Raw genomic sequence first — 16683 nt, forward strand, 5'->3', positions numbered from 1 at the left:
TTTGTGAATATATTGTTCAAAGAATGGGTTATCTAAATTAAGTATGTCATCAATGTACCTACTAGTAAGGTTAAAACATTGAATTAAATCTAGTTGTTTAGTTTTAGATAATTCTAACATAAAATCGCTTTCATTACAATATAAAAAAAGATCAGCTGTAAGTGGCGCACAATTAGTACCCATAGGAACGCCGATAATTTGTTTAAATATTTTTCCATTAAATTCAACGAACAAGTTATCCAGAAGAAAAGTAAGTGATGCACAAAAGTCAAGACAAGTCCAAATGATGTAATTATCTAATAATTGATTAGTAAAAAAAGCTGTATTAGTGTTTAAAGCTAGATATGAACACTTCTCTCTAGCAAACGTTTTTTCAATCAAACAAACAAGTTTGGATTTTATTAAAGCATGAGGAAGAGTTGTATATAATGTAGAAAAATCATAAGTGCTTACTTGTGACACCTTATATTTTTTCTTTTCAATTTTATCAATCACTTCTAAGGAGTTTTTTATTGACCCAAAAAGGTTAATACTACTATTTTCATAAACTTTATTACAATATTTAGCTATATGATATCTAATAGCACTCAATGCAGATGTAAGATACACTGATAATTGCTTGGTGGTACAAGACACTAAATTAGCGATAAAATGACTTTTATATGGCGTTTTATGTAATTTAGGTATCCAGTAAAGTGATGGCAATTTTTTGTCAGAAATATTAACTATTACATTTAAATTTTTGCATTCGGCAATATGGTCGGCAATAATTTCATTAGGTTGCTTATTGTAATCACCATATGATGTAGTTTGTGAAAGTTCTTGTGAAATAGTTTGAACATAAAACACTCGTCATATTATTATAACATTATTAGCAGCCTTATCAGCAGGAACTATGACGAAATTAGATTTTAAGTCTTCAAGCAATTTACAGAGATTTTGTTTATTAAATTTAGGTGAATGTGGTAGGACCAAAGGATTTGTATTATAAAAATGTATTTTATTCAAAGCCATACTTAATACTTTTGTTTTCCATTCACTGAGTGCAATAATTTCAGCATTTTCCTTTCTGCACCATTAAGTGCAATAATCATTTAAGGATGTTTGGATATTCTTAATGCAGTCATCAAAATTAACAGGAATAGGCAGTCTATACTTAGGGCCTCTGCGTAGTAAATTTCTTAGGTTTTTATTTTGAATGAAATTGAGGTCCCCAGTAATAACATGTCTAACTGGACCATATATTTATTTTGAACTAGAACAGTCACATGATGTAGGACTATTTCTTATTACATTAATATCTGTGGAAATAGAATTATAATTAAAAACGATACTTCTAACAGGTTTACTATATTTGTAGCAAATAAGTGGTGATTTCATGCCCAATCTTCATGATACTTTGTCAAAATGTTTGTCTTAATGATATATTGATTGAGTTCAAAAGTGGTTCTTGTCCATTGAAAAACATGGCCGCCAGTGGGCGGGGCAGTTTTCCTTATTTGGCTATAGAGAAACCTTGTAAACACTCTAGAGGCCACATTTTTTGTCAGATCTTCATGAAACTTGGTCAGAACATTATTCCCAATGATATCTCGATCGAGTTCGAAACTGGGTAATGCTGGGTCAAAAACTAGGTCACTAGGTCAAAAAAAAGAAAAACCTTGTAAACACTGTAGAAGTCACATTTCATGCCCAATCTTCATGTAACTTTGTGAAAATGTTTGTCTTAATGATATGTTGGTTGAGTTTAAAAGTGGTTCTGGTCCATTGAAAAACATGGCCGCCAGTGGGCTGGGCAGTTTTCCTTATTTGGCTATAGAGAAACCTTGTAAACACACAAGAAGTCACAATTTTTGCCCAATCATCATGAAAATTGGTCGAGTTCGAAAATGGTCCAGATCAGTGAAAAAACATGGCAGCCAGTGGGTGGGGTATTTTTCTTGAGATGTATATAGTGAAAACATGTGAACACTCTCGAAGTCACATTTTTGGCCCAATTTTCATGAAATTTGGTCAGAACATTTGTTTCCTTGATACGAGAGTTGAGTTCAAAAATGGTTCCGGTCAGTTGAATAACATGGCTGCCGGGGGGGGGGGGGGCAGTTTTCTAATATTTCTATAGTAAAAAAAGCTTGTGAACACTCTAGAAGTCACATTTTTTGTCCAATCATCATGAAACTTGGTGAAAAGATTGGTTTTATATATATCTCAGATGAGTTTGCAAATGGTCCCGATCGGTAACAAAAACATGGCCACCAGGGGGGGTGGGGCAGTTTTCCTTATGTGACTAGAGAGAAACCTTGTGATCGAACACTATATATAGAAGTCACATTTGTTGCCTAATCATCGTGAAACTTAGTGAATACATTGGTTTTATTGATTTCTCGGACACGTTGGGAAATGGCTCAGATCGGTGAAACACACTTTTTAGCTCACCTGATTGCTCAGGTGAGGTTGTAGGATTGGTCTTTGTCCGCCGTCCATCCGTCCACATTTGGTTTGTAAACACTCTAGCATTCACACTTCTCAAGCATTCTTTATGAAAATTGCTGAAAGATCTCAGTCAAGTTTGATAATGAGCAAAATCACATAATTAATGCCATAATTATTGCCCTTAGATTGTCCAAATTTTCATTATATTATACAAAATCCTTGTAAACACTCTAGAGGTCGCAATCTTGTTTCAGATTTTATGAATCTTGGTCAAAATATTTATTTTTGTAAGCAAAGTTTGATGTTTGGTAAGGGGGGTCAGCTCAAAATATAGGTCACCAGGTCAAAACTTACAAAAACAAAAACACTCCATACGCCAGAGTTTTGGTTCAATAATGATGAAACTTGACCAGGATCAGGGGTTTCGCTGTCGATCACCATTGGCGCCAAATGGCGCTAAATTTTTAAATGTGGCTCCATTTTTTTTAAAGTGGCGAATTTCAAAAAATCGGTAAAATCCTATCTGAAAATGTACTGCGAGTCAAAAGCACGCGACCGAGCATTAGCGGCCAGCGTCTGTCAGTTGTAAATATTGATTTACGACGATGTAAGCGACCTACAGTGCAGAGTGCATTAGAAATCACCGAAGCGTGTAAGTGTTACAAACAGTGTTTATACTGCTATTGTCAAGTTTTATGGGGGTTATTATCGGATTAATGGCTCCTTTATGATATTGAGCAATAAGTTAAGTAACACGGGGACAAACTGTCACGACGATCAATAATTATAATGATTATTAGGGCCGCTATTTCTTTGTTAAAATCAAAACCATGGGGCTGGCAAAAGCATTTAATTTCTCCACATCAACAAATAAAAACTTGTTTCAACAGGTATTTTTGAGCATTTCTGTTTAATAGATTCATTATTGTAATGTTCTGGGAAGGATATAAATTGATTGAGATAACAACAATTTCTGAATTAAATATAAAACATTCACTCGATGTACTATATTTCGGATATGTTAAATTCGGACATTTAAAGATACGGACATTTATGTGTTGGTTTGATGTTGATAGTTTGTAAAAATATGTTTTATGTTATTTCAGGCAACTAGAATGGATGGTGGCAATTATCTGGGCCTTTCTGTCAGAAAAAGGTGTGAACAACAGTCATTTAATTGAACCTTGGAATCATCCACCACTAACAGAAAACTTGTTAACAACAGAAGCTGATGTATATCATGTCCAAATATAACTGTTAAACACTTTGAAGTGAGATGCTTTATTTTCTGGTTTCCTTTCAAATGATGAACATTGGTGTGATTTTATGTTTAAATAATTAATTTCAAAACATTTATGCAGCATACTGTTTAATACATTGATGTTAACATTATTATATTATTTTGGTTATCTGTGTTGTTTATCAAGTTAAAAAAAAAGGTTATTTATATACAAATAAAGCTTATTAAGACTTATGAAGGTACTTATTGTTTTTTTTTATGAAATATCATACTTTTTAAAGTGATAATATAGTCAATGACATTAATGTAGTAAGGTTTCTTAAAATGATTGTTCTTATTAATAAGGTGGAATAACCGACAGTATTCACGTCGCGAAAAAGTGGCGACAACTTTTTTGGGGCCAGTGGAACCACTGAGGATGTTTGTCTGGACAATATCTAGGTCAAGTTTGACGTTAGGTAAAGATTTATGAACCGACTCCTCTCAGGTGAGCGAACTAGGGCCATCTTGGCCCTCTTGTTTCAAATGCACTACCTAAATTTCTGTTTTCAGTCCGTATAAATCGCCAGAAACATCGTGCTTCAGTATTCCCTACTTTAAAAAAGCAATCAGTACCTAATTCTGCATGTAATCGCCGTAAACACGTATGGGGTAATAGACAATCTCATGATAAGAGATAGCATGACGCGCGTATTAAATATTCAAGCTTCTTTACATAGTCATGTATGCTGACATGCAGGCATCACGAGAAATTCCCAGGTAACTTTCCAGTCGCCAAACTGTGATGTTCACTGTTCAATCGGTTTGAGAGAACACTTACGAAGGAGGGCTTAACCAGCAACTTTTATTTTTGATTGACGTTGTTCAAGAAGTAAGCATTAATTGCTGATAGATTAACAAGGAATCACAGTTTTTCCATTTACGTCATATAAAACGGTAACTAAAACAATTCATTTAAGACGACGTCAGGCATTCTCATCACACGTTTTTACTGCAAACAATTACTGTTAACTTGCTGTAAACAATTGTTACTTTTGAAAAGTTTAAGGCAAAATTTGCGCAATTAATTACTTATGGTGAGTGAAGACAAAAGCCGATAACAATTTTATACGGTAACAATTTAATTCTAGTGCATGAAAATTTCATCAGGTCTATTTATATAACTTATTTTCACCGTTTTTCTACAGCCACGTGATAACCATTGCTGCTACAAGTCCATTTGTACTCATCTACCGGGTTCACTATTCACTATACAGTCAATATTGTATTTAGAGACCACTAAAGGGAGTAACCAAAAGTGGTCTCTTAATAAAATGGTCTCTAAATTAAAAAGGCCATTTGGGATGCAGGATTATCTCCTTTTGACACAATGATGTCAGCTTGTGTAATCAAATGAATCTAAATATAAATAAAATTAATAAAAGAAAGTTTTACTTAAAATAAGTTTTATTTGTTCTCTTTAATTCTAAATACAATGTAAATGGTTTGCACTGCAGAGAATGTTTTTTTCCGACTCCAAACTCATTCACAATAAGTTTACATGCACTTTTACCATTCGACACTTCCAATACCCGAATTTCTCATTTAACGTTAACACTTTCCGTTTTGACATTTTAATTTCTGCATTTAAGCTTATATATATATATATATCTTACTCAATTATGGTACATAGGGAAATAAATAAAACACCTCAATTGAAAACTAAATAAACAGACCTGATTGGAAAATTTACTAACACAAACTTATTAGCATAATAACAATTACAATTTTTTAATGAACGGATTTCGACACATATTACAGATTAATTGTTTATTAGTTTATTTTTTACACCTCTCGAGAACACTGTGAAAATGTTTGAGGCGTCGGCTCATTGTTTCTGCAATAAAATCGGCGATCAAATTTGTCACTTAACGTCCCAGATAATAAACTCTTTAATCCGTAGACTGTTGGCAATACATCACTGTATTATTCAACACCAAAAATTGATACAAAGTCAGCATTAACACCGGTCAGAACCAGTCATCGAGACAAAGGAAAATGGCTGGTGTGAAATCAAAACGAAGTTGTTATCGATCATCTTATCGGCTTAGATAAACAATTAACACTGATTTGTACCTGAATGATCAACAGATTTACCACTTTTACCGCAAAGCGGTCGCTTAATTCAAGACTTGGACATCAAAATACATTAAAATCAGCGGACACTGGTCGCGTAAGACAAAAGTCGCTTAATACAATATGAAAATGTAGTAATTCAAAGTGGTCGCATAAGACAAAGGTCGCTTAATTCAAGTGGTCGCAAGCACAAGATTGACTGTACATGTATAACCCGTGTTATAATAAGAGCGCGAAATTGTTGATGTTGTCTGTCAATATACACGCATGAAAAGCGTGTGTGTTGCAAAAGATCGTGTGGTGTGACTAAATATAAACGTGCAACTCAGTCATTCAAGTAGTATTTTAGAATTAAAAAATTTCGTAATTAATCGGAATTAATGCATACGATTAGTAAGTATTGACCCATTTAAACTAAATAAAAAATGCATCAATTCACGACTAATACATTGCAGTACATGTTTTTAGAGAGCCACAAAGCACCAGACCACGTTGTTAGACAACTACATTTGTAAAAAATATTGGGGGGAGGGGGGGGGGGCGGACCGGAACAAGCAGAACACCCTCAATCTGCCCAGAAAGCGTTATTTTTATGTCCCCCACTATAGTAGTCGGGGACATATTGTTTTTGCCCTGTCTGTTGGTCTGTTGGTCTGTTTGCGCCAACTTTAACATTTTGCAATAACTTTTGCTATATTGAAGATAGCAACTTCATATTTGGCATGCATGTGTATCTCATGAAGCTGCACATTTTGAGTGTTGAAAGGTCAAGGTCATCCTTCAAGGTCAGTGGTCAAATATATGTGGCCAAAATCGCTCATTTTATGAATACTTTTGCAATATTGAAGATAGCAATTTGATATTTGGCATGCATGTGTATCTTATGGAGCTGCTCATTTTGAGTGTTGAAAGGTCAAGTCAAGGTCATCCTTCAAGGTCAGAGGTCAAATATATGTGGCCCAAATCGCTTTTTTTATGAATACTTTTGCAATATTGAAGATAGCAACTTGATATTTGGCATGCATGTGTATCTTATGGAGCTGCACATTTTGAGTGTTGAAAGGTCAAGGTCATCCTTCAAGGTCAAATATATGTGGCCCAAATCGCTTATTTTATGAAACTTTTGCAATATTGAAGATAGCAACTTGATATTTGGCATGCATGTGTTTCTCATGGAGCTGCACATTTTGAGTGGTTCAAGGTCAAGGTCATCCTTCAAGGTCAGAGGTCAAATATATGTGGCCCAAATCGCTTATTTTATGAATTCTTTTGCAATATTGAAGATAGCAACTTGATATTTGGCATGCATGTGCATGGAGCTGCACATTTTGAGTGGTGAAAGGTCAAGGTCATCCTTCACAAGGTCAAGGTCATCCTTCACAAGGTCAAGGTCATATATAGGGGACATTGTGTTTCTCAAACACATCTTGTTTTTTATTAAATTTATTTTCTTTCATTTTATATATTAAAATGAAAAGAAAAGAAAATTTTATACTTATTTTTAACGCTTTCTGCGCATATTGAGAGTGTTCTGCTTGTTCCAGTAAAAAAAGAAATGAAAAGAAATGAAGAATTTCAGAGGAAAAATATTGTATTTATATGTGGTTTGATTGATAATTGAATACAATAATTGTTAATACAAATACATTTAAGTCAATTTTTTAAAGATAATAATTATGTTGTTGTTCATTCTTTGTTTGTCTCACACATGGCGACAGGTACACTCTTATATATAGAGCAAATAAGCCTATATGTGGGTCGTCATTGTAACACTGAAATTCGGCTACTACTTTTGTTTTGTGATCGCCTTTTGTCTGTTGTGCAGCGTCTGTCGTGCAGCGTCAACATTTGCCTTGTTAACTCACTAGAGGTCACATTTATTGTCCAATCTTCATGACATTTGGTCAGAAGATTGGTCTCAATGATATCTTGGATGAGTTCGAAAATGGTTACGTTTGCTTGAAAAACATGGCTGCCAAGGGGCGAGGTAATTTTATGTCCCCCACTATAGTAGTGGGGGACATATTGTTTTTGCCCTGTCTGTTGGTCCGTTGGTCTGTTGGTCTGTTTGCGCCAACTTTAACATTTTGCAATAACTTTTGCTTTATTGAAGATAGCATCTTCATATTTGGCATGCATGTGTATCTCATGAAGCTGCACATTTTGAGTGGTGAAAGGTCAAGGTCATCCTTCAAGGTCAGAGGTCAAATATATGTGGCCAAAATCACTCATTTTATGAATACTTTTGCAATATTGAAGATAGCAACTTGATATTTGGCATGCATGTGTATCTCATGGAGTTGCACATATGAGTGGTGAAAGGTCAAGGTCATCCTTCAAGGTCAGAGGTCAAATATATGTGGCCCAAATCGCTAATTTTATAAATACTTTTGCAATATTGAACATAGCAACTTGATATTTGGCATGCATGTGTATCTCATGGAGCTGCACATATGAGTGGTGAAAGGTCAAGGTCATCCTTCAAGGTCAGAGGTCAAATATTTGTGGCCCAAATCGCTAATTTTATAAATACTTTTGCAATATTGAAGATAGCAACTTGATATTTGGCATGCATGTGCATCTCATGGAGCTGCACATTTTGAGTGGTGAAAAGTCAAGGTCAAGGTCATCCTTCAAGGTCAGAGGTCAAATATATGTGGCCAAAATGACTCATTTTATGAATACTTTTGCAATATTGAAGATAGCAACTTGATATTTGGCATGCATGTGTATCTCATGGAGCTGCACATATGAGTGGTGAAAGGTCAAGGTCATCCTTCAAGGTCAGAGGTCAAATATATGTGGCCCAAATCGCTAATTTTATAAATACTTTTGCAATATTGAAGATAGCAACTTGATATTTGGCATGCATGTGTATCTCATGGAGCTGCACATATGAGTGGTGAAAGGTCAAGGTCATCCTTCAAGGTCAGAGGTCAAATATATGTGGCCCAAATTGCTAATTTTATAAATACTTTTGCAATATTGAAGATAGCAACTTGATATTTGGCATGCATGTGCATCTCATGGAGCTTCACATTTTGAGTGTTGAAAAGTCAAGGTCAAGGTCATCCTTCAAGGTCAGAGGTCAAATATATGTGGCCCAAATCGCTTATTTTATGAATACTTTTGCAATATTGAAGATAGCAACTTGATATTTGGCATGCATGTGTATCTCATAGAGCTGCACATTTTGAGTGGTGAAAGGTCAAGGTCATCCTTAACAAGGTCAAGGTCATCCTTCAAGGTCAAACATCATATAGGGGGACATTGTGTTTCACAAACACATCTTGTTCTTTATATGGCTATTGTAAAATCTTGATAACACTCTAGATCTCAGGCTACATTTATTGTCTGATCTTCATGAAACTTGGTCAGAAGATTCATCCTAATAATATCTTGGACGAGTTTGAAAATGATGCCAGTTGGTTTAAAAACATGGCCGCCAGGGGGCGGGGCATTTTTCCTTATATGGCTAAATTTAAACCTTGTTAACACTTTAGAGGCCATATTTATTTTCCGATCTTTATGAAACTTGGTCAGAAGATTTTTCCCAATGATATCTTTGATGAGTTCAAAAATGGTAACCTTTGCTTGAAAACATGGCTGTCAAGGGGCCGGGCATTTTTCCTTATATGGCTACATGTATATATGGCTATAGTAAAATCTTGTTAACACTCTAGAGGCCACATTTATTGTCCAATCTTCATGAAACTTGGTCAGAAGATTCACCCCAATAATATCTTGGAAGAGTTCGAAATTGATGCAGGAAGGTTGAAAAACATGGCCGCCAGGGGGCAGAGCATGTTTCCTTATATGGCTATAGTAAAACGTTGTTAACACTCTAGAGGCCACATTTATTTTCCGATCTTCATGAAACTTGGTCAGAAGATTTGTCCCAATTATATCTTGGATGAGTTTGAAAATGGTAACCTTTGCTTGAAAAACATGGATGCCAAGGGGCGGGGCATTTTTCCTTATATGGCTATAGTAAAACCTTGTTAACACTCTAGAGGCCACATTTATTTTCCGATCGTCATGAAACTTGGTCAGAAGATTTGTCCCAATAATATCTTGATATCTCAGGTGAACGACTTTGGGCCTTTCAGGCCCTCTTGTTTTTCCTTAGCGCCAACCTAGCAATGTATGTGCATGCTTGGGTTTCGTATAGCTCAGCCTTGCCCTTTCGCTTCTGAAATTTCTTTATTACTATATAATCATGTCATTTTAAAATAACTTACTGACACCAATCCATGCAGTGATGGATTGTCATATGTAACACTTATCTTAGAAGTTCAAGGTCACTTTAAGAAGCCAAAATCAGGCAAGGTTTAGTGGTCTCTTTAACAGCCAGGGTAGCTCCTGACCAGATTGTGCTAGCTGCATATTGTACAAGTCCCTGGTAATGGCTTATATAAAAACTTGTTCTAGCGAAAGGTACAACCTCTAGTAACTTTGTAGGCGTACAATAACAAGGACAACTTGGCCAACAGTCCATTCAAATTGACATTTGAGAAGATTGACCCAGCGGAGATGGTGAAAACCATGGCGGACAAGTTGAGTGCCATGCTGAAAAGCAAGATGATGGCATTAAATGTAAGTTAAAGTTTTCAGAAAAAATATCTCCAGTTATTGTACTTACAAAAGATACAATATAAATACTTTGTTTCCAGACACACTGAAAATCAACAAACAATAATAATGTCTTTGGAAAATCCTGATATTCAGTGAGAATCAATAACATCCATGTTGTTTACTTTTAAGAAGCCAACCTATTTCAGCTGATAAAGTGCATGATACAAGGGATCAGTTGATGTTATTAATAAATTAAAGGTTCAGCAAATGTTGAACATTGGTAAATGGTTGTGTATACATACATTTACGTGTGTTACCATTTATAGGCTTCTGTTGCTGCAGCAGAAAAGGCAGCCAAAGAACATGTATGGAACAACAACATCCAGGTATACATAAAACAATGTTCTTTGTGGTGTTTTCTTAATTTTTTGTTTATGAAACATTCAGTTTCCCTAGTTGTTCTTTATCATATTGGACAGTAGCTGCGCAGATAAAAACCTCAAAAAATGTTTATATCACTTTACTTTTTAATCTTTTTAAGTAATTTATAAGCTATGGAAATCAACAAAATCTGGTGGTCTTTGACCAACATGCTAGTCATTGATGCATTAAATACAGTCTATGTAAAAGTTGCGTGATTTCATCGATGAGATGTAAACTTTGCGACTGTTGAGTGTGGTAGGTGACAATGACAGCAAACTGTTACAAAACCACACACTTATGGCAATTATGTCATTCATCATCTGCATAATTTTACCTCAGGTATTTCATGCCTACGAGTACTGTTCCTAATGCAAAGCATGCGCTCTCATTGGCCAATATCGATTGTCCAATACAACCACGTTCTGCCTTCTGTCAGCAAATTTCCTCTTTCCATCAACAGATTGGTGATTTCTTCACCCTGAAGTCGAAGGATATTAAGGACAACGATACCGGTCTAGAGTACAGTGAACGCTTCAAACAATACATCATTCCTAACATGTCCAGTGTGCACATTCCTGTTGAGATATATGACGGAGGTAAGCGGATTGGCTTTGTGTATAATGTTGGAGAAAGAAACAGTGTTCACATGAGTGGTTCTGTAGAGGCCTACGAACATTTACTGGGAGTTCGCATTCCTAAAAATTGAATAGCAGTGCATCAGTATGACAAAGGAGTCTTTATTTGTCAATAAATAATGACAACATTACAATTATTAGATACTTTGTCAATGTCTTGCAAATAGATTGCTTATTAAATTAAAGCTTGCTGCACTCAATATTGGGGCTGTAAGATGTTAAGTTTAAGTAGTTTTACAACAATATTTGTGATAATCTCTGTAGAAAAATGAATCGTGTTAGACTCGGGAGTTAACTATGTATTTCAGTAACTAGTGGTCGAGATAGTCAGCACACGCCTTAGGTTAATACTCCAAGATTATTGGATAAAGGTCCATTTTGAGGGTTAGGCTATTAACTGTAGGGAATAGCAGTGGTGGTAGTGGTGGTGGATTGCAACATCATTAGAGTTCAATGCCCATCTTTTGACAGAAAATGTTGCAAGAACACCCTTGGCCAAAAAGGATGGGTTGTTATGCAGGTGGCATGTTCATTGTTTCCCCTCCTGTCTCCATAATCATTTTTAGCTCATCTATTTTTTGAAAAAAAATTATGAGCTATTGTCATCACCTTGGCATCGGTGTCGGCGTCGGCGTCCGGTTAAGTTTTGCGTTTAGGTACACTTTTCTCATAAATATCAATGCTTTTGCATTCAAACTTGATACACTTACTTACTATCATGAGGGGACTGGGCAGGCAAAGTTAGATAATTCTGGCTTGCATTTTGACAAAATTATGTGCCCTTTTTATACTTAGAAAATTAAAAATTTTGGTTAAGTTTTGTGTTTAGGTCCATTTTATTTCTTAAGTATCAAAGCTATTGCTTTCATACTTGCAGCACTTACTAACTAACATAAGGGGACTGTACAGGCAAAGTTATGTAACTCTGACTGGCATTTTGACAGAATGATGCGCCCTTTTTAAACTTAGAAAATTGAAAATTTGGTTAAGTTTTGTGTTTAGGTCCACTTTTTTCCTAAAGTATCAAAGCCATTGCTTTCATACTTGCAACACTTACTAACTATCGTAAGGGGACTGTGCATGCAAAGTTATGTAACTGTGACTGGCACTTTGACGGAATTATGTGCCCTTTTTATACTTAGAAAATTGAAAATTTGGTTAAGTTTTTTGTTTAGGTCCACTTTTTTCCTAAAGTATCAAAGCCATTGCTTTCATACTTGCAACACTTACTAACTATCGTAAGGGAACTGTGCATGCCAAGTTATGCAACTGTGACTGGCATTTTGACGGAATTATTTGCCCTTTTTATATTTAGAAAATTGAAAATTTGGTTAAGATTTGTGTTTAGGTCCACTTTTTTCCTAAAGTATCAAAGCCATTGCTTTCATACTTGCAACACTTACTAACTATGTAAGGGGACTGTGCAGGCAAAGTTATGTAACTCTGACTGGCATTTTGACAGAATTATGTTCAAGGTCAAGGTCATCCTTCAAGGTCAAGGTCATCCTTCAAGGTCAAAGGTTTTTTGTTTTTTTTAATTTCAAAGCGGCGTTGTCATGAAGCTGCACATTTTGAGTGGTGGAAGTTCAAGGTCCTTCTTCAAGGTCAAGGTCATCCTTCAAGGTCAAAGGTCAAAAAAATCTTTTCAAAGCGGCATAATCATCAAGCTGCACATTTTGAGTGGTGGAAATTCAAGGTCAAGGTCATCCTTCAAGGTCAAAGGTCAAAAAAAATATTTGAAAAATTCAAAGCGGCATTATCATGAAGCTGCACATTTTGAGTGGTGGAAGTTCAAGGTCAAGGTCATCCTTCAAGGTAAAAAAAATAAATAAAAAAATTCTAAGCGGCGTTCTCATGAAGCTGCACATTTTGAGTGGTGGAAGTTCAATGTCAAGGTCATCCTTCAAGGTCAAGGTCATCCTTCAAGGTCAAGGTCATCCATCAAGGTCAAAGGTATTTTTTTTTTAATTCAAAGCGGCGTTCTCATGAAGTTGCACATTTTGAGTGGTGGAAGGTCAAGGTCATTCTTCAAGGTCAAAGGTAAAATAAAATAAAATTTAAAAGTGGAGCAATAGGGGGCATTGTGTTTCTGACAAACATTGTTAAAAAACACAAATATTTATTTTTATTATTTTATTTTTGAAATACCATCCAACAATCCCACCCAAGAATCCCCCCCCCCCCCTCAAAAAAATAACTTTTTTTTGCATTTTTTTGCATTTTTGGAAGATAATGTAATAAATGAACACAACCCCACACTATACACCCCTCTCCACTCCACCCCTCCCTCCTTTGTGATTGAAATTGAGATAGGTCCCTTCACCTTAAAAAAAAAATAGATATGCGGTCTGCACCCGCAAGGCGGTGCTCTTGTATTCTCTAAGTATCAAAGCTATTGCTTTCATACTTGCAACACTTACTAACTATCATAAGGGGACTGTGGAGGCAAAGTTATGTAACTTTGACTGGCATTTTGACAGAATTATGTGCCCTTTTTATACTTAGAAAATTGAAAATTTGGTTATGTTTTGTGATTAGTTCCCCTTTTTTTCTATAGTATCAAAGCTATTGCTTTGACGGAATTATGGGCCCTTTATACTTGAAAATTTGGTTAAGTTTTGTGTTTTGGTCCACTTTACCCCTAAAGCATCATAGATATTGCTTTCATAATTGGAGCACTCGCAAACTATCATAAGGGGAAAGTAAAGGACAAGTTGCATAACTCTGGTTGTCATTTTTACGGAATTACGGCCCTTTTTTGACTTAGTAACTTTGAATATATAGTCACATTTTGTGTTTAAATCCACTTTACTTCTAAAGTATCAAGGCTATTGCTTTTAAACTTCAAATACTTTCATGCTATCATGAGGGTACTGTACCTGGCAAGTTTGAGAATTTTACCTTGACCTTTGAATGACCTTGACTCTCAAGGTCAAATTATTAAATTTTGCTAAGATTGCCATAACTTCTTTATTTATGATAAGACTCCTCCCAAACCATCCCCCGCCCCCCCCCCCCCCCCCCCCCTCAATCCCCCCCCCCCCCCCCCATTATTTTTTTTGTTTAATTAAAGATCATCTAATAAATGACCACCACACCCTCACACTATACCCCCCCCCCCACCCCAAAAAAAAATTGTTATGCCCCCGGTAGGGTGGCATATAGCAGTTGAACTGTCCGTCAGTATGTCAGTCAGTCTGTCCGTCCGTCCGGAAAAAAATAACATTAGCCATAACTTTTTTACTTTTGAAGAAAACAACTTGATATTTGGCATGCATGTGTATCTCATGGAGCTGCACATTTTGAGTGGTGAAAGGTCAAGGTCATCCTTCAAGGTCTAATGTCAAATTTATGGTGTCTGACGGCGTTATCATGAAGCTGCACATTTTGAGTGGTGGAAGTTCATGGTCAAGGTCATCCTTCAAGGTCAAGGTCATCCATCAAGGTCAAAGGTCTTTTTTTTTCTTTATTTTCAAAGCAGCGTTCTCATGAAGCTGCACATTTTGAGTGGTGGAAGTTCAAGGTCAAGGTTATCCTTCAAGGTCAGAGGTCAAATATATGTGGCCAAAATCGCTCATTTTATGAATACTTTTGCAATATTGAAGATAGCAACTTGATATTTGGCATGGTCAAGGTCATCCTTCAAGGTCAAAGGTAAAAAAAAATAATTTCAAGGCGGCGTTCTCAAAAAGCTGCACATTATGAGTGGTGGAAGTTTAAGGACAATGTCATCCTTCAAGGTCAAAGGTGAAAAAAAAAAAAAAAAAAAAATTTCAAAGCGGCGTAATAGGGGGCAATGTGTTACTGACAAACACATCTCTTGTTTTTATCAAACATGGTTATAAACACAAATATTTATTTTTATTATTTTATTTTTGAAAAAACGTCCAACCATCCCACCCAAAAATCCCCCCCCCACCCCCCAAAAAAATAAAAACAAATGTTTGCTTTTTTTTATGTCCCCCACTACAGTAGTGGGGGACATATTGTTTTTGCCCTGTCTGTTGGTCTGTTTGCGCCAACTTTAACATTTTGCAATAACTTTTGCTATATTGAAGATAGCAACTTCATATTTGGCATGCATTTGTATCTCATGAAGCTGCACATTTTGAGTGGTGAATGGTCAAGGTCAAGGTTATCCTTCAAGGTCAGAGGTCAAATATATGTGGCCAAAATCGCTCATTTTATGAATACTTTTGCAATATTGAAGATAGCAACTTGATATTTGGCATGCATGTGTATCTCATGAAGCTGCACATTTTGAGTTGTGAAAGGTCAAGGTCATCCTTCAAGGTCAGAGGTCAAATATATGTGGCCCAAATCGCTTATTTTATAAATACTTTTGCAATATTGAAGATAGCAACTTGATATTTGGCATGCATGTGTATCTCATGGAGCTGCACATTTTGAGTGGTGAAAGGTCAAGGTCATCCTTCAAGGTCAGAGGTCAAATATATGTGGCCCAAATCACTTATTTTATGAATACTTTTGCAATATTGAAGATAGCAACTTGATATTTGGCATGCATGTGCATGGAGCTGCACATTTTGAGTGGTGAAAGGTCAAGGTCATCCTTCACAAGGTCAAGGTCATCCTTCAAGGTAAAACGTCATATAGGGGGACATAGTGTTTCACAAACACATCTTGTTTCCCCATTTTTCGAAGATAATGTAATAAATGACCACATCCCCACACTATACACCCCTCTCCATTCCACCCCTCCCTCCTTTGAAATTGAAATTAAGATAGGTCCCTACACCTTTAAAAAGAAAAATAAATGAGCGGTCTGCACCCGCAAGGCAGTGCTCTTGTTATTAATGTTTCAAATGATGTTCGAGAACCATCAAGTATGAAAGAGGCATCATCAGCAAAAAGAGACTGTTTTAATTCTACATTATTTATTGTTATTCCTTTGACTTGTGTGTAAAGTTCAATGTCTATCGACATCAATTCAATGCAAATAATGAAAAGGTAAGGAGATAAAGGACATCCTTGTCTAACCCCTCTTTGTATACTGAAAAAATCTGAAAAATGACCATTATTTGTTGCATCTTTATAAAATAGCATTACCCACTGTAAGGTATGCTCACTAAATCCGAAATGGCGGAGGCATTTACACAAAAATCCATGATCCAGACTGTCGAAGGCTTTATTAAAATCTGAAAAATATAGGAGACCATTTTCATTACTTTCATCCATTAGTTCAATAATTTCATGCATAAGTCTTGCGTTTTCACCAATATATCTTCCTTTGATAAATCC

The 16683-nt window shown here is 35.8% G+C and overlaps 1 protein-coding gene across 4 annotated transcripts in view; it reads left to right on the plus strand.

Moving 5' to 3' along the window:
• LOC127857599 (voltage-dependent calcium channel subunit alpha-2/delta-2-like) overlaps positions 1 to 16683 on the plus strand; it is a 126890-nt gene that overhangs the window by 10217 nt on the left and 99990 nt on the right. For all 4 annotated transcript variants that reach the window (XM_052394080.1, XM_052394086.1, XM_052394094.1 and 1 more), the window contains exons 3-5: positions 10250 to 10384; positions 10690 to 10749; positions 11247 to 11382. In XM_052394080.1, the coding sequence (XP_052250040.1) occupies positions 10250 to 10384; positions 10690 to 10749; positions 11247 to 11382 (331 nt within the window). The remainder of the gene's footprint in view (positions 1 to 10249; positions 10385 to 10689; positions 10750 to 11246; positions 11383 to 16683) is intronic.

This window comes from Dreissena polymorpha, chromosome 1 (genome assembly GCF_020536995.1).
Source record: "Dreissena polymorpha isolate Duluth1 chromosome 1, UMN_Dpol_1.0, whole genome shotgun sequence".
Lineage (NCBI taxonomy): Eukaryota > Metazoa > Mollusca > Bivalvia > Myida > Dreissenidae > Dreissena > Dreissena polymorpha.